This window comes from Budorcas taxicolor, chromosome 2 (genome assembly GCF_023091745.1).
Source record: "Budorcas taxicolor isolate Tak-1 chromosome 2, Takin1.1, whole genome shotgun sequence".
NCBI lineage: Eukaryota > Metazoa > Chordata > Mammalia > Artiodactyla > Bovidae > Budorcas > Budorcas taxicolor.
In genome coordinates this window covers 40,903,176-40,931,060 of record NC_068911.1, presented here as the reverse complement: position 1 = coordinate 40,931,060, position 27,885 = coordinate 40,903,176, and the positions used below count along the sequence as shown (strand labels likewise).

At 56.9% G+C, this 27,885-nt stretch overlaps 1 protein-coding gene across 13 annotated transcripts; it reads left to right on the top strand.

The window, feature by feature from the left end:
- Positions 1–42: 42 nt before the first annotated feature.
- Positions 43–27,329, top strand: TBC1D24 (TBC1 domain family member 24). 13 transcript variants are annotated; one of them, XM_052660099.1, is made up of 13 exons: positions 83–131; positions 538–606; positions 3,171–3,249; positions 4,713–5,040; positions 5,778–6,041; positions 16,814–16,926; positions 17,956–19,027; positions 19,555–19,572; positions 20,035–20,193; positions 21,334–21,397; positions 22,336–22,431; positions 22,671–22,893; positions 23,285–26,102. In XM_052660099.1, exons 7-13 carry the CDS (start codon positions 18,063–18,065, stop codon positions 23,437–23,439), a joined length of 1,680 nt encoding a protein of 559 aa, XP_052516059.1. In that variant the 5' UTR covers positions 83–131; positions 538–606; positions 3,171–3,249; positions 4,713–5,040; positions 5,778–6,041; positions 16,814–16,926; positions 17,956–18,062; the 3' UTR covers positions 23,440–26,102. The 13 variants fall into 13 exon arrangements, with proteins under 13 accessions (XP_052516094.1, XP_052516059.1, XP_052516082.1 ...); XM_052660127.1 differs by lacking the exon at positions 83–131 and adding an exon at positions 26,277–27,329 and having other exon boundaries at positions 482–606; positions 3,105–3,249; positions 4,806–5,040; positions 23,285–23,444; XM_052660111.1 differs by lacking the exon at positions 83–131 and adding an exon at positions 26,128–27,329 and having other exon boundaries at positions 482–606; positions 3,105–3,249; positions 4,806–5,040; positions 23,285–23,444.
- The last annotated feature ends 556 nt before the right edge of the window (positions 27,330–27,885 follow it).

The window sequence follows — 27,885 nt, the reverse complement described above, 5'->3', positions numbered from 1 at the left end:
CGCCGAGGCTCGGCGGGGGCGGGGCCGCGTGCGCGCGTGCGCAGACGCGCCGGCGCCGGGGCGCGCGGCGCGCTGAGGAGAAAGCGGCGGCGGGCGGAGGTGGGCTCGCGGCCGGCGCCGCAGGAGGGTAGGTAGGTACGCGGCGGGGCCGGCGGGCGCGGGGGCCGTGGGGGCGGGGTCCGGCTGTCACCGCGGCGCGGGCGTGCTGACCGAGGAACGCGGGGGCCGGCCGCGGCGCGGGTCGGGGGTCCGGGGCCCGCGGCCGGCGCTGCCCACTGCCAGCGCTGCGCCGCGGCCCGAGCGCCCGGAGGGGCGCGACGTGGGGCCGGAGCGGGCCTGGGCCCCTGTCCCGCGGGTCGCGCGGGCGACCCTCGCCAGGCGCTGTCGGTCCGGCTGGCGGCTCCGGCAAGGCGGCGGTGGGAATGAGCTGGCTCTGGGGTACTCCTTCCTCTGGCGCTTTCGGGCTCTGCGGCGTGGGAAGTCCTCTTCTGGATTCGAAACTGCAACAGATTCTGTGATAACGCTCTGTCTTGGAAGACCTGCAAACTGCTCCCGTCCCGACCCTCCGCTTGGTCCAGGTTGGCACCCCGCCCGCCTGCCGCCTAGGTATCTACGCAGTCTCTGAGCCCTGCTCGGTGGGTCTGGGGTGACTTGTACCCTCGGGTGGCCGCTGGGCTGTGCCGGGGACAGAAGCGTTTCCACAGGGCCCCTGAGCACTGTACTCCTCAGCCTTGAGAAAGCACAGCTGGAGGTCGGGGATGAGCCTGGGCAGGTCAAGGTCCTCTCCTAGGAAGGGGGTTGGTGCCCTGATGGCCTTACTCGGTAGGGGACACTTACTCGGTAGGAAGCACTGGGCCTCCTGGATCACCGCCTGCTGGGCTGACACTAAAGGCCAGAGGCAGTGTGAGCACCCACTGGGCTAGGTGGAGGCTGGGTTGACTGTTAGGATAGCGGTGTGCTTGGGAGGCACAGTCCCCACCTCACGTGGCTGTTGCTGTGATGCTGATCTTGAGATCTTTGGCCAGGTGCTTATTCCTAGTGAGGAGTCTGTCTGCCTTTCCAGGGCCAGTAGAAGCACTTGCAAGTGATTTTTCTTATTTCTTTGTATGTTTGCTCTGACGTCAGCAGGAACGTGTAGACAATTACAGGAGGGGGAAAAAAAATTCCATTATTGGCAGGAATACTGGTTTACCCTGCTTAAACGTGGGGGCTCCCCTCCATCTTCTTGCCGCAGCACATAGCAGCCACCTCTAAATATTTACTTAATTGTCTTGAAGACAGGTGTGCTGGTGCTTTTCTTTTTAAGGGATCCAGGCTGGGAGAAACCAACCAAGGTAAGATCAAGAACTGTTGCAAAGGTATGACAGTTACCATGTCTAAACAGTGCTATAACCCCCAACATGTGCTTTCTCTGTCCTGAAGGTTGTTCATCATTTAATCTTCTCAGCCCTTAGGTAAAGCCTGTAGGAGCAGGGCTTATTCAGGAGCCAGCGCTTTGTTTAGCGACCAGTCTCTCCCTGTGAGCAGAGCTGGACCGAGTCACAATCGTCTCTGCACCCCCATTGCCTCACAGAGAATGCTGAAATGAACTAGGTGCTAAAACGAGTGCAGTAGTTTTCCTCTGGTGAACGGTGACCTTCAGGGCACGTGGAAGTAATCTAGTTATCTAGGCAGACTTTTCTTAATGACAACAGGATTCACCTCCTGGATTTGCAAGTTCACCTGCAGGTGAGCTGTGCTAGCTGTCACTGACCACACCTGCCAGGACTGTCCAGCCAGCCAGGTGACCTTGGGCACACCATGTTGCTCCCAAGTCTCATTGCAGTCTGTGCCGATCTCAGAAGACATAATTAAGTGTTTGCTTTTAGATGGTTTCTGGTTTGAAGTATATAAGGACAATAAGCAGGTTATAAAAAAAGCACTTAACATTGACCCTGTTCAATGTTTTACCTGTTTGAGCATACCTTCTCTGTTATGACAACTCTGTATAGGGAAGAAAGAGAGCCTTTTCACCTCGAAGCAGCAGTTTCAGTGGCTGTTTTAAGTGTCACTTTCCAAATGGAGATAATATCAAAGAAGCAGTACCTTGGGCTTTTCACTAAAGATCAACTTAAATTCATTATTTGATGATTTTCGTTGTTCTTTAAACACAAATTTACCCAAGTCATACTTCACGTGAGGAAATATGTGCCCTGTGCTCTGCAGCTACAGAGCTGAGTGAGCCTGTGCCCTGGAGGAGGTGCGGGTGCAGTGAGGAGGCAGGCCAGCGAGCTGCGGCACAGCGGGCAGCACCCCCGCTGGGTGGGCTGAGCTTGCTGTGGGCACAGAGGGTGCAGTCCAGCTGTGCACCCCCGCCGGATGGGCTGGGCTTTCTGTGGGCACAGAGGGTGCAGTCCTGCTGGCCTTTGGTGGTGGCTCCTGAGAAGCACTTAAATTTTGAACATCAGGGAATTTCCTGGCTGTCCAGTGGTTAGAACTCTGTGCTCTCACTGCCAAGGGGACAGGTTCAGTCCCTGGTTAGGGAACTAAGAGCCCACAAGTCCCGTAGTGTGTCCAAAAAAATACAACTTTTTTTTTTGAAGAACAGCCACGTGAGGGAGAGACTTCTTGGCTGAGGGACAGTGTGTGAAGTACCAGGGCAGTCTCCCAGCTGTTGGAAGAAGGGCACTGGGTAGCACTGGTGTTTGGGGTGAGGAGAGGGAGTTAGGGAGCTAGGCTGGTGGCTGTCAGGAGAGCCGTGAATACCAGTCCCCAGTTTCCATTTTGCCCTGAAAGCGGTGGGGAGCCACTCAGGGATCTTGGGTTTGTGAGTGACTGCTCAGATTGTGTCCTCATGGGTGACTTGGGTTGGGTCGGGATGGTTAACAGACACCAGAAGGCCCAGCACCGAGGAAGGGCGGTGGGAACAAAAGAACAAGACCACAAGACAGGTGGCTGTGGGGACGGGAAGGGCCAGGGATGGAGGAGGACTTCGGGAACACTCCGAGGCTGGGTGACTTGGCAGGGCCGGGCTGCACTGTGTGCTGGAAGGGACAGGCCTGGAGTGGGTGGCGACGGGTGCTGTGGAGAGGCTGAGCTGAGAGTCCTTAACAGCCTCTCGATAGAGACTGCTCTGGAGCCGTGAGAGCTCCTTCCTGTGTGGGCACTGAAGCCAGGGTGTGCCTTCCCAGGAGTGTGTGTGGAGTGAGAGAGAGAAGACTGACCCTGGAGAGGCCTGATGCTTCACATCCATAGGACAGAGTCGATAAGGTAGCAAAAGTCTGATTGATTACCTCCTGCCTTTTGAGGGGATGGGGGCAGGATGGTGGGCTTCTGATATCTGTCACAGAGCCTCAGGTTGTTGGTTAAACAGCAAAATGTAAGATACCAAAGGTGCAAAATCACATAATTGATTCCCAGGCCCTTCCTGTCAAATGTGTGTGTTTGCGTTTTGAGAAAATTCCGGATTGTCATTCATTTCAAAGGCCCTCATTCTCCTCCAGCCTGAGGGTTGGTCCTCTCAGCGAGTTCTCACCACTAGATCTCTGGAAAGAGACCGTCTCAGATCCAGAGAGAGATCCAAGAACTCTGTGGGTCCTCTCGCTGTCCTCCCAGGACCCGTTTCTCTGTAGTGCCTCAGCGTTAGAGTCGACGGGACTTTGGAAGGACTGTTGAGGATACAGAGGCCAAGTGTGTAGTGCTTCCTCCCAGGCTTGTCCCCACGCCAAGGGGCCGCCAGGAGAGGATAAGGAAAGGCTGGCGTTGCACAAGGAGTTCCTCTTTGCCTACAGGAGGCACAGGGCCCCACAAGGCTGTCTGGTCTCTCGACGAGTGCTGTTAGCAGTGACCTTCGCCTCTTACGGAGCCTGCTCACAGAGGGGCACAGGAGACAAGCTCTCCTTCTGTCCTATGCAGTCCCGGTCCCCTGCCTGGCTCTTAGACCTTAGCCATCTCCCCTGGATATTGCCCACGGAGCTGCTGGCAGGGGTCACGTGTGAGCAGTCATGCTTTCTTGCTCCAGCTCGCCCAGGCTGCGCTCTCCTCTTACAGGCCATTGAGAAGCCACTACACATGGCTTGGCCTGTTTCACATAACCTAAAACTGTGTGTCCACCTAATTGTTACACAATTTTAATTGGATACCAATTGTTTGCTGATGGGTGATTCTGTTACCAATAAAAGCCCTCTTGCCATAGCATTCTAAATGAAGCTCGGTTACCTGAGTCCCACCAAGAGCTCTCCTGGCTTCTGTCCCTTCAGTCTTCCCTTGAATCCACTTGTCCACATTCCCTGATTACCCTCTGTAATTCCTTTCTTGGCGGGCATGCTTCCCGCCTTCCTGTCTTCCTAAACTTGTGGGCCTTAGAGGGAGCCATAGGTGTGTGTTCACTCTGCCTGCCTCTGCTTTCTTTCCCTGCCTCCCTGGGTCATCTCCTCCCCCACCTCCCAGCACACAGGCGCTCACTCCTTTCTCAGTAGCCTGGTGAACCCAGGCCCTGTGGCTTCTTGGAGCCAATGAAGCTGGACCGTTGAAGTGTCTTTGAATATGAGCCATGAATGACACTCACTGGCCCCAAGCAGCTGTGCTCTCCAGGGCTGTTTCTGCTGCTTCCTGGGTGTAGGCTGCCTCAGCCTTCAGGATCTAGGCCAGGCAGGTGCTGGCGGGGCAAGGCTTCCAGGCCCCTCTTTCCTCATGGGCTGGGGGCCCAGATACCCTGTGCTTCTCCCTCACAGCATCCGCACCTGAGTTGGTAGGGTCAGTACACCATGTCCCCGCATCCTGAAGCTCGCTGAGCGATGGGGTGGCCTTGCATCCTCCTGTTCCAGCACTCAGCACAGTGGCATTCAGAAAGCGTCTCGAATGCCTGTTGAAATGATTCAGCCTGCAAGATTCCCTCCCAGCCCACTCTGCAGTCACACCTGAAGATACTTGCCGAGAGCCTGCTGTGTGCCCAGCCTTCGGAGGCACGCCTGTCACCGGCACCTTGCTTGGAATTCAGACCAGTCAGGATTCTAGCTTCTGACAGCTGGGCTTCCTCCTCCTGCTTCTCATTCTGTGCAGGTAGTTGATTTCTCCTTTGCCCTTGGGGGGTGTTTTCCCAGACCTACTGCTGGGAGGACCTTTTAAACTTAGAAGATAAAGAGAATTAGCGGAGCCCCATTGCAATCCCAGCCTCCTTCTGTGGGTAGACCAAACCAGCGGCTTGCTTGAAGGAAATTAGTTCCTCAACGAGGGATCACACCTGGGTCAGGCCAGTGAAAGCACCAAGTCTCAATCAGTGGATCTCTAGGGAATTCCCTGCAGGGAACCTTTTTGAGTGGCTAATACCGTTAGGACTTTACCCCGCTCAGGTCCCATCCATAGGCTCAGGTGCCACCGCTAAGACCTGCATTTGAACTTGCGACCAGTACTAGCAGATGGGCCAGCCAGCTGGCCTGCAGTGCTGTGACTAATACCTCCTCAATGGTTACACCCCTTTATGCCTGGCACGTGCCATCCATTGTGTGCCATCAGCCAAGGGCCCCCTATCGGTTTCCCCGTAACTGGCACTGTGGAATGCCAGTTGCCACTAGTATTTGAAAAATGCCCTGTGCTGCTTCAGGGCTGAGGCAGAACCCAGCCTGCCGTCTCATCACATGAGGATGCCTGCTGGGAAGCACACATACCTAGAATGGACAAATTGCTGAATGGCCCCTGTGGTTTAGAGTTAAATTTCTTTCTCGGGCCCAAGTGGTCTGGGATTTTCCTGAGTCTCCATCTGTTTCCTTCTCTGTTTCCTCCTCCTCGGGTGCACCGAGTGTGTGATGTGAGACGCCTGGCTCCAAGTCGCAGTAGGGTAGAAGAGCTGCACTCATAAGCAGGTCATCAAAGGCGTGCCAAGTTCAAACAGGTTCGGAGAAGGAGGTGGGGAGGTCAGCCCTGCCTGCAGGGTCAGGAGTCTGGAAGGGCCGGTGAAGGAGGGAGCATTTGAAGCAGAATCGCCTGAGAGAAGGAAGAACCAGCGTGTCCCACCTTTCCCCCTTCCTGTTGTCAAGACTCCTGAAGCCACCATTGGAGGGCAGGTAGGGCCAGTGGACGGGAGAGGGTTTCAAGGGGAGAGCAGGCCAGAGCTGTTTGGGAGTCAGAGCTAGCTGCCTTTTACGGGGAGTGTGTGAAGGCTAGGAGGTTTCAGCAAAACACTTGGAGGTATGGGACCTGAGAAATCTAGGCTCAGAAGAGGATGGGTGTGCCTGCTCAGTCATGTCTGACTCTTTGCGACCCCAGGGACTGTAGGTCACCAGGCTCCTCTGTCCATGGGGTTTTCCAGGCAAGAAGACTGGAGTGGGTTGCCATTTCGTCCTCGAGGCGGTCTTCCTGACCCAGGGATCAAACCTGAGTCTCCTGCATTGCAAGTGGATTCTTTACCACTGGCCCTCAGGGAAGCTGGGAAGAGGATGGACTTCTGCAAAAAGAACATTTGAGGGACAGGAGCAGTGGCCACCAGAGAGAGGAGGAGACGGATGAGAGGGAGGCGTTTCAGGAGGCCTGGGGGGAGGAGAGCTGAGCGCAGTGGGGTCAGCTGTGTGCGTCAGAGAGATAAGAGCTCAGAGGTGTCTGTGAGGTCGGGCGGCCAGGCAGTAAAGGCTTTGAGGGCTTGACTGGGGAGAAAAGAAAGAGGACAGGCTTAGCTCAAGGGGAGTCTCGGATGCTGTGGTTGGGGTTGAGGGCCTGGCTAACCAGAGAGGGAGCATTAGAGATGCAGGAGAGTCGGAGTCCTAAGAGTTGAGATCCAGAACCAAGGGTGGGGGTTGCAGATCAAGGGCCAGGGTCAGACAGGAGCAGGTGCTCTGGCCTGACACCCAGTTCTCGAGGAGAATGGGAGGTGTGAAGCTGTCAGCTGTTGTGGGGCTAGGAGAGATGCCTCGAGGCAAGTGGAGGGCCCCCAGGCGGCTCCTGGGATCTCGAGTGGGGTGGTGTGACTTTGCCTCTGTGGTTGGTGTGTGGGTGTAGAGAAGCGTGCCGTCAGGCTGGCTTCTCATGGGAATTCTGCCAAATGGCTGAGACAGGAGCCCGTCAGTGGTGGGGCGGAGGTTCGGAGGGTCGGGTCAGGCCGAGCAGACAAGGGAGTAAACCCCAAAGGGCTCGTGGGGAGGGCAGATGGACTTGTGACAAGTGGGAGTGGGGAAGCAACGCGCTCCGAGGCAGTCAGGGTGTTTGTGGTGTGTGCCCAGAATGAAGAGCCCCTGGGGCCGGCAAGGCTGTAGACGAAGCACCAGAGATGTAAAGGCTTCTAAAGCTGGGAATTTTTTTTTTTTTTTAATAGGTAAGAGGTGGGTTTATTTAGAGAGAAACACTCCACAGACCGTGTGGGCCAACTCAGAAGGCGAGAACAGCACCGGGATATGGGCTGTGGGTTTTCAGAGGGGTGGGTACTTCCATGGGCTGGTGAGAGGAGGAGTGTTGGTGTGGGGGTTTGAGGTTGTGCCCTGCCCCCTTCCCTCCTGTCTCTCTACCCTCTTAGAGATTTTACTCCCATATTCTCACAAGAAACAGAAGGGCAATGATCTGCCTTGTGTAACTGCTTCAGGGTTGATCAGAGGCATCGACTCTGCCTTTGAAGGTGTAAAAATCTGTGGATGCCTGATCTTGGGGCCTCAGGGGCAGGACAGCTCCTTGTTTTAAGTCAGTGTGGACTGGAATGCTCACATAGCCATCGTCTTGATGTGAAATTGTTATAACTGCTTCCATAGCCTTTCTGTGAACCACCTTGATGAAACTGTAAGAACTCTCAGCTGTGGTGTGTGGAACCTAGTTCCCTGACCAGGGATCAAACTCAGGGCCCCTGCATTGGGAGATGGAGTTTTAGCCACTGGACCACCAGGAAGGTCCTCTCCTTCAGTCTTCTGACTGTAAAACCATCAATGGCCAGGAGGCCCACGTCATTCTCTGGCATCTGGGGTATTCCTTCTTCCAATGCCCTGGCTCTTTGCAAAGGACACATAAATTGCAGTCCTCCCTTAGTGCCCCTTTTGTCTACAAAGGGGACCCTGGTCTTGTCTGGGTGCCCCTGGGCCTAGTGGCCCACCAGAAAAACCGTTTCACCTTTGGTAGTCTCTGAGTGGACAAAATCGGTACCATCATTTGGGCCTTTTGCTTATTTCTCTGGTGTGTTCAGCCTTTGCAGATAACTTCCTGGTATTGAAAACTGAGTAAGCCAATTGAAACAAATCATTCATTGGAGGCTGATGACCAGCAGATGCTTTCTGAATTTTGTGACTGATGTCTAGGGCAGACTGGGCTATGAAGTGCTTAGTCAAAAGGGCTTGTCCCTCCAGGGAGGAGTGTTTCCTGAAAGCCTCCACTAGTCTCCCTTGGAAGACCGCAGGCTTTTCATCCTGTCCCTGTTGAAGTTTTTTTTAACATTTTTATAATCAACAGATTTTACTCTAAGTTTCTTCCAACTGAAATTATGTAACTCAGATTGGGACTTGAATCCACTTATTGGGACTGGAACCCAGTCAAAATCGACGGTTTTCCAGCCGAGATCACACACCTGGTTTCAGAGCTTAGTGAAGCTCATTTGGTGTCTCATCACATAGAGAAGGCAATGGCAGCCCACTCCAGTACTCTTGCCTGGAAAATTCCATGGGCGGAGGAGCCTGGTGGGCTGCAGTCCATGGGGTCGCAAAGAGTCGGACACGACTGAGCCACTTCACTTTCATTTTCCACTTTCATGCATTGGAGAAGGAAATGGCAACCCACTCCAGTGTTCTTGCCTGGAGAATCCCAGGGACAGGGGAGCCTGGTGGGCTTCCATCTATGGGGTCTCACAGAGTTGGACACAACTGAAGCGACTTAGCAGCAGCAGCAGCACATAAAGAATTCAGTGAGAGACAGTGACAGGTAAGAAGTGGATTTATTTGGAGAAAAACACTCATCACAGAGTGTGGGCTGTCTCAGAAGGTAAGAGGGGCCTCGGAATATGGTTTGGTTAGCTTTTATGGACTGGGTAATTTCATAGGCTAATGAGTGGGAGGATTCTTTTAGCAATTTGGGGAAAGGGTGGGGAATCTCCAGGAGTTGGGCCAGCACCCACGTTTTGGCCTTTGGGTCACCCTTGGAAATCTCAGTGCCTGTGGGCGTGTTCTTTAGCGTGCCTGATATGCTGCGGTCAGTCACATGGCCGTTTGTCTCTGTCAGTAGCATTCACAAGGTAATTCCGTTGTAGGTTTGCCTCAGAGATGGCCTCGTACCCCGCTCGGTGCACTGCATGGTCCCATCGTGGGAGTCAGTAAAATGTCCTCTGTGTTTTTTCTAGAGTCATCCCTCCGAGCTAGACATGCCTTAAATTCCTTTTGGGTTCCACTGCCTAGATACGGAGTCATGAAAATTTGAATATAGGGTACTTTTTAAAATTCCTGTTGTCTGAATCTCTCCCAACCCTGGAGTATATGGCCCAGAGGGATATTAGCCAGATTAACGCAACCCGACCCTTTCTAGACCCAAGCCCGAGGTGATGTGTCTAGCTGCTCAGTCTGATCAAGATTTGCACTTAGACCTTAGATGCTACCCCTCCCAAAGCCGTCTTCCAGCCAGGCACCAGCGCCTGGAGAGTCATTGCAAAGGGACGGCACAGAAGTCCCCAGCGGCGCTGACAATGAGCAGGAGCTGCTCAGTTGAAAGTAAAGGGTCAGGACTTGTCAATAAGAAGTCTGTCTTGGCAGTCACACAGGTCTTCTGGGGTTAAGAGAAACAAGATATGAAACAGGAGTGAACATAGAACATAGGAGACAAATGTCAGAGTCAAGGAACAGAGTCTGGAGGATCAAATCCTGCCTCGACAGGCCTGTCCTGGCCCTGCTGTCGGACGCGCCTGAGCATAGCCATTCCACGCCACCTTCCTACAGCAGACCAGGCTGACAGCTGCTGCCCTTCTGGTCCAGAGCGAGGTTCCTGATCAGAGCCCCAAAGCATTTGGGGTTGACAGGCCTGACAGAAGCGGGCAGACATCGCTGGAGCGTCCTCCCTGGTACGCCTGGCTCGGGCATCCCACTAGCCTGTCTCGGACCAAGACCTAACTCTCAACGTTTTCTTACCTTATCACTGTCCCATCATGACGCTTGAGATCACACACCTGGTCTTAGGACTTACTGAAGCTCAGGTTCTTGATGTCTTATTGCAGAAAGAATTCAATGAGAGACAAGAACTGGGTTTATTTAGAGAGAAACATACTCCACAGACAGAGCGTGGGCCAGCTCAGAAAGAGAGCAGCTGAAGTTGGGGAGCTTTGAGCCAGGCCAGCTTGCTTGACCTTTGGTGGCCTGTAGTGAGGCAGCTGAGAGAAGGGGGCCAGGAACCGGAATGAAGTGGGTGGTGGGTGGGGAGACCCTGGAGAGAGGGGGGCAGGGCCCCTGCTCTCTGGCCTGGAGGAAGGGTGCATTCAGGCAGAGGGTGGGGCAGGAGGCTGTTTGCCACAAACAGGCTCCAGAGCAAGAAGAGCTGGAGCTGGGGGTGAGGGTGGTAAAAACAGGGCAGCGAGGGAGGCGAATGCTGCATGTCGGGCTGCAGGGTCGGCGGCCCCGTCATTCCCCATCAGCCGCCGGGTGGGGGACCATCTGACTGTTGAGGCCTTGGGCCGGGAGGGGACTGCCCTCCCACCGCGGCCCTGACAGTCCTGAGGCTGTGTTGCCGAGGCCTCCAGCAGACGCTCGGGAGTGGGCTTGAGTGTTTCCCTGGTGTCTGCCGTGGGTGGCTGGGTACACTGGGCCTGCCGTGAGGAGGCCAGGCTTGGACAGACTTGGCCCGCATCCTGCTCCAGACCTGCCGCACCCAGGCCGCCCTCACCACCCCGGGGTCCTAGTGGAGGACCCCGGGATAATGCCCCCACTGTCCCCCGCTTCTCTGCCTCAGAGCGCCTCCCACTCTTCCCTGCTCACCGGTCCAGATGCCCTGGGCCGTGCCCCCTGCCATGCCCCTCTACCCAAGCACCCTGAGAGCAGAGCCGCACGCCCGACCCCCAGCGGAGGTCATCTGCCCTTCCCTGTCCTGCCGCCACATTCCTGCCGGGCCCCCTGCGTATCTTCTTTTCAGGCAGTGATGGGTCCTGTGTCTTTCTCACCCACGCCCCACACGCCCTAAGGGCTGGAGTAGGGCCACCAGGTGTCAGGGACCCGCCGCCCCGCCCGCCCTCGCTGGGGATGCTGCCCGAGAGGTGCCGCTCTCTTGGTCGCGCGGGACTCCCTGCCTGCCTCCCCGTCTGCCACCCCGTCCTTGGCCTGCAGTCTGCAGGGCTGGACCCAGCCTCCTTCCTCTTCCTTCTCTGTTTCCTGACTGCACTCCCAGGAAACAGGCGGGGAATGTCCCGCGAGGAGGGAACAACTGAGACAGCCTCGCTGTGGGCTGTCCTGTGGCGCAGTGACTAAGGCCCGGCCAGGCTGAGCCCTGGGATCTCAGACCTGAGCTGTTCCTGCTGCAAGGATGGGCGCTGGGCCTGGGCGGGCAGGCTGGGCAGGCGTCAGCGGGACCCAGCGGCGTCTGAGCCCCGCTCCCTCTGCGCAGGGCTGTCTCCTGCCAGCTGGGCCGCAGTCGGCTCCTCGGTGGGCTCTGGGTATGTGGAGGGGCCATGTGCAAAGCCCATGGGGTGACAGAGGAGTCCAGGGGCCAGTGTGGGGGTGAGGGCTGACGGCTGGGTGTCTGGGCAGGGCCTCAGCACAGCAGCCCAGCTTGTTCTCCAGCCTGAGCCCTTCACAGCCCCCCCAGGGAGCACCTCCTCCGCCCCACCCGAGCCGCAGCCCTGGGCTAGCATTCTCTGTTCCCTGCTGGGGCCTTTGTCCCCCACCCCAGGTCAGCGTGTCTGGGGGAATCTACCCCCGCTCGTCCTGCCTCTGCTTCTGGACTCTGCCCGCTTTCCTCGGCCACCAGGGTTTTCTCTGCAATGCTGATCTGATGTGTCACCTTCTGCCTTGGCTCTCTGCTCCCTTGTGTGGGGATGACAGCTCCTGCCCCACCTCCCAGGAGCTCCCCCGTTTGCATTTGTCCCCGTCCCCGTTGTCACACACCCTGGGGTCCTTATCCCTCTGGCACGCACGTGGAGTCCGTGCCCTGCTGGGTGGTCAGCGCCCTGCTGGCCTCTCGTCTCACTGCGGGCACTGTGACTACCGGTCTCCTGGAGAGCTGTCTCTTATGCTGTGTCCCCGGGGCCCTGCCCAGAACAGGCAGCTACAGGGAAGTTTGTAAAACGAATAAAAGTATGAGTCAAGGGGTCGGAAGGGGTGCTGGGCGCTCCTGGAGCGGCAGTTTACAAGGGGGCAGAGCGCCCAGTGTGGTTCGGTGGTTTCGAATCTCCCCAGACTTAAAATAGGGGTCTGTTTGTCACTTGAAAGCAAGTTTTTTGTTTTTCAAATCCAGTTGTTGGGGAGAATCACATTCCCCACTTCTCATGTCTCATGACTCATCCGACCATGGCTGGAGCCGCGTGGCGTGTGGAGCCAGGCCTGAGGACAGGGGCACTGGGGCTGCCCCTGGGTGAGCTGCGCTCCTGAGTAGGGACGGGGGTGCCTGGAGCACGCTGTGTGCTTGCTGGCTGGGCTCTGCCTGTGCAGGGCCCCCAGAGTCCTCTCTGCATCTGTTTCCTCACTGCGAAGTTACCTGCCGTGGGTTGAAGGAGACAGGGATAAGGTTACATTGCCCACTGTGGAGTCTGTGTCCAGCAGCCCTTGAAGGGGGCGGGAGGGGGTCCTGTGCGTCTCTGTCCTTCGTCCCGTGACCGCTTTCCCCCGCTGCTCCACTCCCGGTCTGGGGTCTGCCAGGAGGGCGGCACTGGCACAGGGGGCCCGGGGTGCCTTCTACCCACTGCCGCCTCCCTCCTCCTGTGGGCACACTCGGGGAGCGGGGGCTCCCCAGGGAGGGCATAGCCAGGCTCCCGTGGCTGCTCCTGGCTGGAGCGTGGTCCCCGGAACCCCGTCCTCAGGAAAGCTGCCTGGCCCAGAGCCCATGGGGTCGCCAGCTGAGCGCTGCAGAGGGAGACCTGACCGCCTGAGCAGAGGTCACTGAGTCCCACCGAATGCTTTATTTTTTCCTTTTTAAGACAGACTTGCTTTCCATTAGGAAGCCTGGATTCTATTCGTGAGGGAAGGCATGACAGTGACTGGAGGGGCTTCCAGGTAGGGAAACGGCCACAGCAGTGGGGAGAGGTGCCGGGCAGGGCCATTCAGAGGGACCATCCCAAAGAGAGCAGGCACCTCCCCAGGCCCTGGGGGAGTCCTGGCTGCAGCCTCTGTGGATGCGCCACACTGGCCCTCCTTGACCCCCCCTCCCCAGAGCCCCTGAGCCGGGGCCGGGGAGCGGGGAGCGCTGCCAGGCGGGAGAGTGCTTTCAGGGAGCAGGCTCAGCTCATCCCCACGGCAGGTCAGCTGTTAGTCTGGCTGCTGGGGCATGTCCCTTCCCTGTCCTCCCCCTCCGCCCCCCCACACTCAGGTAACTGGGACTCCTCCGCACCCCCACCCCAGTGTCTCGCTGGGCCCAGCCTACCAGACGCCCTCCCCTCCTCCAGCACCCTGGTCCCTTCCGCCTCGGGGCCCTCGCTCTTCTCTTCAGGAGCGGCCTTTCCTCAGCGCCTCTGTCAGCTTCTGTCTCAGCACTTCTGCTCCGATGGGGGAGACTCCCTGATGACTCCCCCTAAAGCGGCCACCACTCTGAACGCACTGTGTGGCATCGCCACTGTCTGAAAGGACCACTGTCAGCTGTTCTCGTGAGTCCAACAGGAAGTGGAGTGAAATTTTTCCTGTTTGCCCAGAATAGCAGATTAGGCTCAAACTCAGGGTAGAAATTTCCTTCCTGTGGTCCAAGGCCGGGAGGGGAGCCGCAGCCCGGGCGGCCCTGCCTGCGGGCTGATGGACAGGCACCACGAGTGGCCTGCCCCGCCCCTCTGCAGTGAACTTGAGACTGGGGGTGGGGTGGCCCCAGGGCGAGTGCAGTTTGTGATTAGAATTCGTTCCCTCCCTCACCTTCTTGAGGCCAAGGGAAAGGTTTTCCAGGGCCCCTGCTGGCCAGGAAGAGTGGCCACTTGCCCCAGGCTGCCGCAGGGCTAGAGGGAGAGAGTGGGCTGTACCTGTCCCCACGCCCGGCCAGCGCGCCAGGCGAACTCGACCCACAGGCGCTGTGTGGGGCTTAGGGCCCAAGCCGGGCTTGTGTTCGTGGGCTCCGTTTTAGAGAGACCTGCGTTCAGGGAGGAGGTGCGGCTTTCCTGAGGCCAGCCCAGCCAGCGGCAGGGCAGACTCAAGCCCGGCCCAGCAGCTCCAGACTGGCTCGCTCCCTGCTGGAGCTCCTGCCAGCCTTCTCTACGCCCGCCCGCCCGCCAGGCGAGGGTGGGAGCACGGCTGCCTTCCTGGGCCGGGCCCCTCTGTTGGGTGCTGGGCGCTGCGAGAGCAGGTGAGGCCTGCGTCTCTTGCGGGGCAGGCGGCGTGGATGGTGTGGGCGGTGTGGCCAAAGTCGCAGGAGGGACAGCTGGGGAGGCCGCAGCCTCGGCCCAGGTGAGGGTCCCGCCTGGTGACCATGTCTGTTTCCTGGCTGCTCCCCCTCCCTGCAGCCAGTGTGTGCTGTGAACAAGCAGCTTCATGAACTCATGTGAGGGTGGTGGCCTTAGGGAGGAGAGGCAGTGGGGCTGAGGGGTAGCTTAAGCAGGAGTGTGTGTTTGTACTCTGTGAGTTTGTGTTAGTTGATGTTTTTTTGATTATGCATTAATGTAAAAACCAAACCAGATAAAAAGCTGCCCTGGGTCCTGGCTTCACTGAACCCTCAGGAGGTCAGCACAACTTTGTTTGCACTTCTCCAGAAATACCACATGCTTTTGGGTGGGAGGAGGCCTGCAGGGATCCAGAGAGTTCCTCTGGGCTCTTCTGCCCCTGTCTTTGCCTTGGAGTCCCCCGGCCACTTATTGCAACAAATAAAACTCGGGGGGGCTTTCTGGTGGTCTAGTGGTTAGTGCTCAGGTGCTTCCACTGCAGGGGGCGTCGGTTTGTTCCCTGGTAGGGAACTAAGATCCAGCAGGCCTTGCGGCACAGCCAAAAACAACAAGGAAACAAAACACAAAACGTTGGTCTGCTTCTCCCTGAAGGTCCTTTCTGAAGGAACTTGCAAGGTATAAAAACCGATTTTGGAGTTTCCAGTTTAATATTCAACCTGAATCTTAGGCCAGCTGAGTGAGATTTGGCACTGTCCTGCCCAGCTCTTGTTCTGTTTATAAACATGTTTATTGCCCTGACAAGGAGCAGGTTCTATTCAAGAAAACAGGATAGGCCTGGGGTCCCTCCAGCGGTTAGTGTGCTCAGAGCCTATAGTGAAGGATGAGACTCTATAGGTAATTTGCAGCCTGGGGAAACGGGGGCCCCTAACTGCTGTCCTTCCCAGGATAGAGCAGACAGGCCAGCTGCCATTTGGAGTTCTTTTCTGGGGAAGAAATACCCAGCATTGGCGGCCCTGGTCTCGTTGCAGGCAAGGCTCTTCCAACAGGATGGGGTAAATGGATGTTGTCAACAAAACCTCATTTCTGTGGGAAAGTCCCTGTAAAGACATACATCCAGGGACTTGGACAGACACTCAGCTGTGTTCACAGCAGCATTACTCCCAACAGCCGAAAGGTAGGAACAACCCAGATGTCCATCGACAGATAGACAAAGCGTGTTTTGTGCATACAGTGGGGTATTATCAGCCATAAGGAGGAATGAAGTTCTGATGTTACAGGGGGCAGAGATGAACAGATGGGGCTTTTTATGATACTGTAATAAGGTTACATGTCATTTTACATGTGTCCAAACTCATAGAATGTATGACACCAAGAAGGAATCCTCACTAATTCATAGATTCGGTGATGTGTCAGTTTAAGCTCATCAGTTGTAGCAAATGTCTCATCTGTGGGGAAGGTTGATAACGTTGAGGCTGTGCCTGCGTGAACAGAGAGCATGTGACGCCTCTGTACTATCCTCTCAATTTTGCTGTGGACCTAAAACTGCTCTAAATAATAGTCTTAAGTTGTAAAATATGTCTCATACATGGGCTTCCCTGATAGCTCAGTTGGTACAGAATCTGCCTGCAATGCAGGAGACCCCAGCTTGATTGCTGGGTTGGGAAGATCCGCTAGAGAAGGATAGGCTACCCACTCCAGTATTTTTGGGCTTCTCTTGTGGCCCAGTTGGTAAAGAATCCACGTGGAACATGGGAGACCTGGGTTCGATCCCTGGGTTAGGAAGATCCCCTGGAGAAGGGAAAGGCTACCCACTCCAATGTTCTGGCCTGGAGAGCTCCATGGGCTATAGTCCACGGGGTTGCAGAGCTGGGCACGCCTGAGCGACTCACACACTCACTTTCGCATTCTCAGCCATGCTGTCAGCACTGACGAACCTTGAGGACCTTATGACCAGTGAAACAACCTAGGCACTGAAGGACAGGCATTGTGTGATTCCACTAATACTAGGTGCCTAGAGTGCTCGAGTTCATAGAAAGCAGAGTGGTGGTTCCCAGGGGCTGGAGGCTGGGAATTGGGAGTTGGTGTTTAATGGGTGCAGAGTTTCCATTTGGGAAGATGAAAAAGTTCAGAGATGATGCTGATGGTGGTGCAGCCTTGTGAATGTTCTTAATGCCACTGAACTGTACATTCACAAACGGTTAAAATGGTAATATTTGTCGTGTATATTTTAACAATTAAAAAACAACAAAATTCTGTAAAGCAATTATCCTTCAATAAAAAATTTTTTTAAAAACCACCATGTTAAGATCCTTTCTCAAGACACGTAGATTTTACCTTACAGTTCTTTCCACTCAGTATTTTTAAAGTGTTGCTTGCTTTTTCTGTTTTCAGATAAATGTTCTTGATGCAAGCAAAACAGGAATGCTCTGATCATTTACCGAAGATCACTGAGGCAAACAAACCTTTGTGAGATCTCCAGACAGTGCACTATCACAGGCAGAAAGGTTAGTCTGAGGTGCGCGGTTAGTACTTCTGTGCTGAGGACAGTTGCCTCTGGCAAAAACAGCGGTAGACTTCCATCTCACTGTCCCCATGCAGCTGGAGTTTCAAATAGCACCTGTTACCCATTTAAAAAAAAAATGTCTACAGGAATCTCAATAGATGCCCATAGTGGAGAAAGCTAAGTTGCTCAGTCGCGTCCGACTCTTTGCAACCCCATGGTCTGTAGCTCACCAGGCTCCTCTGTCCATGGGATTCTCCAGGCAAGAACACTGGAGTGGGTTGCCATTTCCTTCTCCAGGGGATCTTCCCGACCCAGGGATCGAACCCAGGTCTCCCGCATTACAGGCAGATGCTTTAACTTCTGAGCCACCAGGGAAGCCCACCCATAATGGAAAGACGGTACCTAATCCCCTAATACCTCCGGCTCATTTGGTTCCAGAAATTTCTGATTCTGAAGCTGTGACACTTTCCATTTATTTCTCCACCCTGATGTCTTCTTCTCACCAGTGACTCTTCTGTGGAATGCCTGCCTGCAGCTTAGCTGCTATTTTTAGAAAGTTAAGAGCCGGTATCCAGGTTCCAGGCCAGCGACCGTGGGGCAGAGTAGGTGTGTGTCCTACTCATGACACACGGCCGGGCAGAGGCTGTGAGCCTGTGCGAGCTGGAACGCAGCGTCTGGTGACCTCCCGGGGTCTTCCAGACCAGCGGCTCCTTTCAGAGGCCCCCAGGCTGCAAAGGGAAGAGTGAGGGCCAGGCAGGCCACCACCCCTGAGCAAAGAAGTGTTTACAGCTGAGTCAGCCTCTCAAAGCCTTTTCTCATGACCCAGAGCCTGTGTGACCTTTCCCAGTACCTGCAGAAGCCCTGTGAAAAGAAGTTATGCTCCAGAATTCATAGTGAATTCTCAAGAATATCCACTTATCCTAAAGGGAAGCCCTACTGATAACTTTGTAGAAAGATTAAAACAGAGTCTTTTTTAAAATGTAAACCTTCATGCCACGTGCATTATTATGCATGGTTTTTAATCCTGTAGGGCATGGGATGGCAGACAGGTTAGCCAAGAAGCCTCGGAGAGGGTGCCGGTGGATGTAGCTGCCCTTTGACCCCTCCTGCCCCCCGACCCCGGGCGTTCCCTGCACGATGCACCCCCCAGCCTACAACTGCTTTGTGGACAGAGACAAGATGGACTCAGCCATCCCAGACCTGGGCCCCAAAGAGCTGAGCTGCACGGAGCTGCAGGAGCTGAAGCAGCTGGCACGCCAGGGCTACTGGGCCCGCAGCTACGCCCTGCGGGGGCAGGTGTACCAGCGTCTGATCCGGGACATCCCCTGCCGCACGGTCACCCCCGATGCCAGCGTGTACAGAGACATCGTCGGCAAGATCGTGGGCAAGCACAGTAGCACCAGCCTGCCCCTGCCCGAGTTTGTGGACAACACACAGGTGCCGAGCTACTGCCTGAACTCAAAGGGCGAGGGTGCTGTGCGCAAGATCCTGCTGTGCATCAGCAACCAGTTCCCCGACGTGTCCTTCTGCCCCGCGCTGCCTGCCGTCGTGGCCCTGCTGTTGCACTACAGCGCCGATGAGGCCGAGTGTTTCGAGAAGGCCTGCCGCATCCTGGCCTGCAACGACCCCAGCAGGAAGCTGGTAGACCAGAGCTTCCTGGCCTTCGAGTCCTCCTGCATGACGTTTGGGGACCTGGTGAACAAGTACTGCCAGGCAGCCCACAAGCTAATGGTGGCCGTGTCGGAGGACATCCTGCAGGTGTACGCGGACTGGCAGCGCTGGCTCTTCGGGGAGCTGCCCCTCAGCTACTTCGCCCGTGTCTTTGACGTCTTCCTGGTGGAGGGTTACAAGGTGCTGTACCGCGTGGCACTGGCCATCCTCAAGTTCTTCCACAAAGTGAGGGCGGGGCAGCCGCTCGAGTCGGACAACGTGAAGCAGGACATACGTGCCTTCGTCAGGGACATCGCCAAGACTGTATCTCCTGAGAAACTGCTGGAGAAGGCGTTTGCCATCCGCCTCTTCTCTCGGAAGGAGATTCAGCTCCTGCAAATGGCCAACGAAAAAGCTCTGAAGCAGAAGGGCATCACCGTCAAGCAGAAGAGGTAGGCAGGCCACTGGGGCCACCTCTGGGGCCCACATGGGGTGGGGCCTGTGAGGAAGCACCCTGGGGGCTTGGGGCCTGAGCTCGTCCGTGCGCATACAGAAAACCAGTGGCCAGGAGACAGGGCCTGCCTGGCACAGCTGCAGGTGGCCAGGGCAGCTGTGGGTGCAGGGCCTGTGGCCAAGACGGAGGCTGGAGCTGACAGTGGTGCCCGTGGGCCCAGGAGGGAGCCAGGCTGGCCTCGCTGGGTCACTCTGGAGCCACCCTTGCTGCCTGCCCCTCAGCTCTGGGCTCCCGTGCTGGTGGGCCCCTGTCCCGAGCACAGCCACCTGGGGAGCCAGCCTGGGGAGGGCCCGTGTGTCCTGAGACGTCAGTGGCCGCTGCTGTGCCCCGGCTGTAGGTGTGGAAACCTTTCTTGTGGGCCAAAGGCAGGCGTGTCCTGGGTGTTAGTACTTGCCACTAACCTCTCCTTGTCTGTTTTATTTTTCTGCCTCTTCTCCGTGTCCGTTGCTTCCTCCTGTTTCTCAGTGTTTCACTTTCTAAAAGGTAGGTCTGGAAACCGTGTCTCCACACCTGGCTTCTCTCTGTCTTCCGGCCCGGCTGCTTGCTCTGGCTCTCAGGGCTGGCTTCAGCAGTGCTGCCCCAGAGCCTGGCTGATGTTCAGGCCTGTCTGTCTGTCTGTCTGCTGTCGGTGCTTGGCTGGCCTGGAAGCATTGTCTTGCCAGAGCTGACTCTCTCTGTCCCCGTTTCTTAGAGAAAGGGGGCTTCCGTTCCCGCCCCCGGGCTGGGCGCTCTCCCCTCAGTAGCGGGGTGGGAGCAGGACTACAGGGCTGCTCTACCCCGTGCCCTCCTGAGGGCCCCTAGGACCAGGCTCTGACCTGGCTCCACAGGTAAGAAGCTCCCTCCAGGCTGAGCTCCCACGAGAGGCTCTCCCCTCCCAGGAGGGGTCGGGGTGCATGGCCGGGGCTGGGGCTGCAGCTCTGCTCTGACCTCTGCCCGCTCCCGCAGGCAGTTCGTGCACCTGGCCGTTCATGCGGACAGCTTCCACTCAGAGATCGTCGGTGTGAAGGAGATGAGAGACATCTGGTCGTGGGTCCCCGAGCGGTTCGCCCTCTGCCAGCCCCTGCTGCTCTTCTCCTCGCTACAGCATGGGTACAGCCTGGCCAGGTAGCGCCCTGGAGGAGGGCCTGGGCCCGCCCCCTCGAGCTGCCGAGGTCTGGACTCCAAGGGCCAGGCGGAGCAGGCGGCATGGGGGTTACCCAGCTCCTCATCCTGCCCTCACATCCTGAAGGTCCCGGTCGGGCTGGACCCAGGCCTGCGGACGCGGGCACCTGGGCAAGGCCCTGCCTCTTCCTGGGGCCTAGACTTGGGAGCTCCTTTTCTGAGCATCGCTCACTCCAGGGCCACCCCTGCTGCAGGAGTCAGGGTTAGAGCCTCTGTGGCACACGCAGGGCTCCACGGCCTCACTCAGGCGTGGCGGTCAGGAGCAGACTCCCCGCCCCAAGCTTACAGAACATCAGGACGGCTCGAGGCGGCCGGCCTTGGGGACTGCTCTTCCGCCCCCGTGTCACCAGTCCATACCAGGTCCGTCTTGGCCCTGTGGGCTATGCTGGGCCCTGGCCAGTGTCCAGGGGATTCTGGCAGGCTTCCCCCGAGGCACCCCGTCTCTCTGGGGTGCTCTGCCAGGTGCAGCCCTGAGAGCCTCAGGTGGCTTCTGACCTGCGCTCTGCCTTGGGTCAAGGGCAATGCAGACAGAGGGGCCCAGCCCATATGACGGGCACCGTAGAGCACCACCTGCACATTCTGGCATAGCTAGCAACCCCTCTGTGGTGTGGGAGGCCCACAGAGGGACGCTAGACAAACCCTGGACACTTGCGCTGGCACAGCAGTGGCCTCAGGCCTCCTCCTGGCTCCCTGGTGCTGCCAGTGCCCGAGAACGCTCTGAGCTTTCCCGGAGCACAGACCTGTTCCTCTGGTTCTGGCTTCCCCAAAGCACTTGGCGCGTGGCTATGTGCTAGGGGCCGTCTGCCCTGCTGCTTCTCCTCCGGGCATATCAGGGCAGAATGTCCAGGGCTCTGACCGCTTGGCCTGCGGCCTCCTGGCTGGGGCTCCCTGTTGGCAGAAGCGCCCAAGCCTAGGTGTTGCCATCTAAGCCGTGTGCCTGGTTCCTGGGAGAGGAGGACGGGCAGGTGTCAGGTCCGTCCGCCCTGGGCAGCCAGGGTCAGCAGCGGCTTGAGGGAGGCAGCCAGGGAGGGGGGCAGAGGCGGGCACTGCTGTCAGACTGGCAAGGGGATTCTCTGCCCCCAGGTTCTACTTCCAGTGCGAAGGACGAGAGCCCACTGTCCTGCTGATCAAGACTACGCAGAAGGAGGTAAGGACCAGACAGGGGGACCCTGGCTCCTGGCCTTTGGGGAGGGTGGGTGTTCCCTCATAGCCCCCACCCAGGTTTCCTGGGCTTAGGGGTACAGAGCAGGGCTTGCCCTCTACAGAGAGGTAAATCTAGCCTCCTCACATGACCCCCCAAGTTCCCAGGGCCTCCCTGTTTCCCCGGGGGTCCAGACCCCCAGCCTGACTGGCCCGGCAGTCTAGAGGAGCTTTGCAGAAATGCCAGGTGAGCAAGGCCCCACGCCCTCCTGCAGCAGTCTGCCGGTGCCTCCCCCTCCTCCGCCCCGGCAGGTAGCTCTCAGAGCCTTGTTCTCTGCAGTGGCTGTCGTCTGGAACATACTAAGGGTGTCTAGAAAAGTGAGCGCCTCCGTCCTGGCGCGTCTGCGTGCTGTGGTGGCTCCCAGACGCCCAGCTGCACCTGCAGGACTGTCTCCTCAGCCTCAGACCCTGCGTCCAGCTCCCGGGAGGAGCCTGGGAGTCTGTGACAGCAGGTGGCCCGAGTGTCAGACACCTCCGTCACCACTCGGAGGGGTGACTCTAATGGTGAAATAAAGCACTTTGCTGGCTGATAGGAGGCCTGGGAAGTGTTTCTTGAGCAGGTGCCTCCTGGAAGCTTCCATCTGAGGGGCCTCCCGGGGCTGATGCCCATAGTCGGAGTGTGGACACGGGCTTGTCTCCAGGCTTCTGCGCCCAGGTGGGAAATGGAAATATCCCAGGAGCCAACAGCGGGCAAGGCAGCCTCCATACCTGAGCCCTGCCAGGCGCCCCCAACACACTCTGACCTTCCCGTGCCCCATTCAGCCCTGGCCCTCCGGTGGTCAAGGTGTGGGGCTGTGGCTGAGCCTCAGCTCTCAGCTGCCCTGAGCGCTGGGGGGCTCCCGTGGGCACGCCAGGTGCAGCCTCCCCCTGGGCCTTCCTCCCCAGGTGTGTGGCGCCTACCTGTCAACAGACTGGAGTGAGAGAAACAAGTTTGGGGGCAAGCTGGGATTCTTCGGGACCGGAGAGTGCTTCGTGTTTAGGGTGAGTGGGCCCCCTGCGGGAGGTCACCCCCTCACGTGACCCTGCTTACTTCCAGACACACCTTCCGTCACCTGCTGGGTGTGACCCTTAGAGGCGAGCTCCGAGAGCAGGCAGCCCTCTGTGGCACGGTGTGCGCCAACTCCTGCCCCTGGCTCGGTCCTTGCACTGGGCACGGATGACGAGCCCTGGGGGAGAGCGGGTGCCGTGAGTCAAGTCCTCACACCGGCCTGTGTCCTCAGCTGCAGCCCGAGGTCCAGCGCTACGAGTGGGTGGTCATCAAACACCCAGAGCTGACCAAGCCCGCGTCCCTGGAGTCCGCCACCGTTCCACCCTCCCCCAGCCACTCTGTGTCCTCTGAGCCTGCTGACCGTCTCTCGCCGTTCCTGGCTACTCGGCACTTCAACCTGCCCTCCAAGACGGAGTCCCTGTTCATGGCAGGGGGCAGCGACTGCCTCATCATAGGTGAGCACCAGCTCCTGCCTGTCCGCGGTCACTTAGCTGGGAGGAGGGTACAGGGTCATCGGTGCCGAAGCCCCGGGCCAGTCCTGGCTGACCCAGGTGGTAGGTGCCTCACCTGAAGGACAGACAGAGCTCCCACAGTGGCAGGAAGAAAGCAGCAGATCGTGGGGGGTGGAGCAGGCATGTGGGGAGCGTGGGGACCTGCGGCTGTGTGCTGGGGATGGGGGACAGGTTGGAGTAGAGAGCAGCCCCGTGGCTTTACAGAGGCCTCTGGCAGGGCTGGACAAGGCCAGCCCAAGACTCGCCTGGTCCAAAGGGAGAGGCTTGGGAGCAGGAGGAGGGTCCCCCGGGGCAGCGCTCGACAGAGGGCAGCCACTGACCGAGTGTCCCGCAGGTGGAGGGGGCGGCCCGGCACTGTACATTGACGGGGACCTGAACAGGGGCCGCACAGGCCACTGCGACACTTTCAACAACCAGCCCCTCTGCTCTGAGAACTTCCTTATTGCCGCTGTGGAGGCCTGGGGCTTCCAGGACCCTGACATCCAGTGACGGGCGTGAGTCAACAGTGACCGAGCTGCCGCTGCCAGTGGCAGGGGGTGGTGGTAGCTGGGCCCCTCCTTACGGAGGTGGTGGTGAGTGAAGACCCCCACATATGTGGGCACCGTCAGGGTGCAGCTGGGCACAGAACTGGTCTAGGCAGTGGTGCCACAGCTGCAGCTGGCCCTCCCGGACCTGCCGTACTTGCTACCCCTTCGTCCTGGACTCAGGTCCTGGCCGGCCTCTAGGCAGGCATCCCGTGCGGGAGGCTGGGGTCTTGGCCCCTGAGCCTCAGTCCCCCAGGGTGAGAGGGTGCTGGGGCCAAGGAGCCTGCCCAAGTGTGGGCACGTGGCTCCCCCTGCTGGTGCCTCTGGGCATCTCCCAAGGAGGCCCTGCAGCTCCTGCTGGCCTGCGATGGGCGGGGCCCGGGGCTCTGGGTCCCCGGAGAGGGCAAGTGCCCTGTGGACTGTTCCTGGCGGGAGTGTCTGCCTGGAGCTTCTGACTCAGTTCCTCCCTCCCCTGGTCCCCCCTTGGACTGGAACTGCTGGTGAGACCAGGGAGGACAAGCCGCATGCAGGGCTCTGGGCCCCTCCCCAGGTGCGTGTCCTTGTGTTTCTGCAGAGCCTGAAGCCTCTGCTGGGCCTCAGGGTAGAGTTACGCCTGGAAGGGCCCTCTGGGACAGACCCCACACCAGCCAGCAGTATTTCTGGGCCCTGCCTGGAGAACCCTGGACCCACGGAGCCATCTGCAGCCTTCTCTTCTCCAGCTCTCCAAGCTCCCTGCCATGGCCCCACTTGACGGCAGTGACCTGGTCTGGGGTCCCAACCGACCCCTCACACGCTCTGTCTTATCGTGCCTCCCCTCACCTGGTGCCACCCGCCCTCCCAGCTCCTGCCACATGGACCTTCCTGACGCACTGTCTGTGCGTCCGTCTCACAGTGCCTCCTGGGCCTGCAGGGTGGCCCTCTACCCGTGACTTCCTCAGCTGGTCCTGAGGGCCCAGCCACCCAGAGGGAGGAGAGATGTGGACACTCCAGGGCTGGGGCCAGGGATCCTGCCCCCTCGGTGCCCCATGCACCCCCACCCCCATGCTCATCTTGCTGGGCGTGCATCCTCCCTGCCCACCTCCTCAGATCTCTGCCGAGCCTGGCCACAGCAATACAGAAGGACACACCAGGAACCCTGTGTGGCTTTGGGCAGGCCGGTGAACCTGCCTGGAACTCAGTTTCCCCAACTGTAAAATGGGGCCGTTTACCCTGCGCTGCCGTCCCGCAGGGCTGCTGAGAGGCCTGCAGAGGGGAGAGGTGCTCAGGGGAGTCAGCTTCCTCCCCGGACACCGCAGCCCTCGCTGCCCCTCCTCGAGCCCCCTCAGCCCTCACCTGTGCTTCAGTGTTCATTAAACAGCTGTGTGAACTGCAGGGATCCGAATCTGGTTTCTTAAACCAGAGGGACCTCCCCGGGTGCCCCACCCCACCCTGGGTGCCCTGCCCCGCCCCAGCTCGCCTCCTGCTTGTCAGTCTGGTCACGGAACATCAAAGGCCTTTTCATAGCACAGCCTTTCAGAAGCAGCTGAAGGCACACCTGAGCACCCTTTCATGCCCCTCCGTGAACCTCCTGAGTTGTGGAGTCCTTTTCCTGCTGAGTAATTCCACATGATTCTCTGAGACTGCCCCAGGGCCCCCCTCCACCCAGCTCGGCAGTGGCAGCTGATGAGTCACCATTTCTGTGCCGTGAGGTCTCTGTGTGCATGCACGGTACTCGCTTTCTTTGCTTTTCCTATCTTCTCCCTAACTTTTCTGCTAAACTAAAAGGTATGTGTGATTATTATCTTCAGTTTTTTTATTCTGATTACTGTCCTTGTTATCTGATATTCGGTCTTCCCAAATAGAGTAAAATTTATTTTGTGACATTCTCTGTTATTTCTTCCTGATTATTAGCGTTTTCTGTTAAAAATTAGCCAAATGTTTATGGAATAGTACAGTGAATTACATTTGTTTTTCTAGAAACATTTGAAAATGTATTTTAAGAAAAAAATTGAACATAGTTTGAAGCAGTTCATTATCAAAGTAGACTGTATGCATTTAAGGCTTCAGAAAATCAGTTTTCCTAAAACAGTTTATATTACAAGAGTAAGTCCATTGTATTTTATGAGTTTTTCCATTTTAATTATTGAATTAAAATAAGTATTCAATTTTTCCTAATTTCATACATTCTTTTTTTTTTTAGTTTCTCAGGGCAACTTGTTTTAGAAGATTCTGAAGGTTTCACAAGGTCTTCAAATTTATCAATTTCCTGAAGCCACAGAGCCCTTATAATAATCTCCTTACATACCTTAATATTTAGGAGATTCAGTTTTTGTCGCTTTATTTTGAGATAATTTTAGACTTAGGACCTGTTTCATGGAGGGTATAGAGCTCCCACCCCCACCCCCCCCACCCATTCCCAGCTCATTTATGAAACCCAAGAAATGAACATTAGTACTCACTAGAAACTTAAACTGCAGTCTGTATTCAGGTTCCCTGTTTTTCTGTAGTGATTTTTGTTGCAGGAACAGATCTAATCTTTACAACTTTATTTTCCCACATTTTAATTAAATTCTGAATGTCATCACATTCGCCTAACACTGATCTTAGAAACACATTGCCATAATGAGGCCGTCTGGTGCATCTCAACCATCCTCCCCATGTCCTCTTTGCACAGAGAAGTCACCGGGTCAGGCAGGAGTGCCGGGCACACCGTGAAGTGCCTCACCCGACGTCGTCAAGTTCGGCAAAAAGGAAAGCATGTGCATTTTTTAAAATGACCTGTTGTGGAGAAGGAGTTTATGTTCTTCATTATATCCATGTCAGGTCACGTGGCTGGTGACTGGCGCTGAAATGCCTCGCACGTGTGCAGACCACTCGTTTCACCCTACCACGGGGAATTCGTCCACACCATGCTCAGGGCCGAGGAAGCAGAGTCAGCACACACGGTGACAAGGGACACACCAGCTAACAAAAGCTGCCACCTTGGATCACTGAAGCGCAAGACTGGCCGTTCCGTCAGGCTCCCCATGAGACACAGCCCTGGTCGGGAGCCTGTGGCCCGATCTCGTCCAGGGACGAGGCCGTGCTGTCCCCATCTCTGTTTCTATCTTCACACAGACACACAGCCCTCCCCTGTTGTGTTTCACCCTGCTGCACCTTGACTGGCAAAGGACACGTCTTGTCAGAAGTTTGCAAGCTAAAGAGGGAAAAGAAGAAAGAGTTGTGTGAATAATTTGACCCTGTTGTCATGGAGCATGATTGTTGGCTGAAAAATGGATTACTGGACTGACGATCTGGAGCATTTCAATGAATGTAATAAAAAATTCCCAGGACCTTGTGAAAATATGTGTGGTAATTGAATGTGGCAGTGAAGCAAAAATCTAACTTTGGAAAAAGTAAAAACAAGTGATTCAGTGATATGTTTGGTCAGTGTTAGTTTTGAGTCCTAAATAAAGTTAACGAGAACAAATGATCAGTGATCACCATCACTGTGAAGTATTTGATAGGAGAACATTTCAGAGGGTTGGGAGTTCCTGAAGGAGGTGCTGGATGTGACTGTGATGGACAAGGAGAAGTTTCTCCACAGCTGAGGAAAATACTCTGCAGCCCTGGGTGGTGCCAGCCGAGGCTTCCCCTGACAGGTCTTGTTCATGGCTCCTGGCATGTGGATGTGCTCTCTAAACATAAGGAATGCCCATCAGGAATCGTGGCCCAAACTTCTCGGACAAGAATCGAAAGGATCCTGGGATTTCCCTGGTGGCCCGGTGGTTAAGACTCCACCCTTCCGATGCAGTGGACGCAGGTTCAATCCCTGGTTGGGGAGCTAGGATCCCATGTGCTGTGTGTCATGGCCAAAAAATAAAAGAATGGCAAGGATCTCTGTCACGTGTAAAACTCAGTGTTAGAAATAGTCATGCTCATCAAAATGAGACTCCTACCTGGAAGTTATGAAAGTCACCATCACCAGTGTCTTTTCCAAACCACATGCCTCTCAGTGTGCATATATAACCACCACCACGGAAGACCTCTCTGCCCACGCACATGCACGTGCCCCTCCTCCTGTTCCTCCCGGGGCTGGTGGACCACCAGCAGCCCTCCCGTCCTGAGGGAAGGCAGCCAAGGTGGCCGGACACGCGCCCCCGCTGCCCCCTCTTCCGTGGTGGTTCCCTCCCAAGACCTGCTGGTTCCCGCTCCTCAGCCCCCTCCTGCTGCCACCCTTGGGGGCCTGGCCCGGGGCCCAGAAGTCCAGGCTGGGAGGGGAAGAGAGGCTTGGCCCCAGCGCTGCTGGCGCTTTCACACCAGCTGCTCCAGTTCCTCTTCTGAACCCAGAGGCTGGGCCTCTGGGCAATTTCCTGTCCTCGATAGGCTGCAAGCCCCTGCCCCAGGACCCTTCCCCAGGAGCCCCCGGGGACTCCGCTCTTGGCCAATGTCC

Bases quoted from the DNA above. Each gene is read 5' to 3' on its own strand.
- TBC1D24 (XM_052660127.1), top strand. From the start codon at position 18,063: ATGCACCCCCCAGCCTACAACTGCTTTGTGGACAGAGACAAGATGGAC. The intron at 20,194-21,333 runs GTAGCGCCCTGG...CTCTGCCCCCAG, and splicing joins CATGGGTACAGCCTGGCCAG to GTTCTACTTCCAGTGCGAAG. The intron at 22,894-23,284 runs GTGAGCACCAGC...AGTGTCCCGCAG, and splicing joins CAGCGACTGCCTCATCATAG to GTGGAGGGGGCGGCCCGGCA.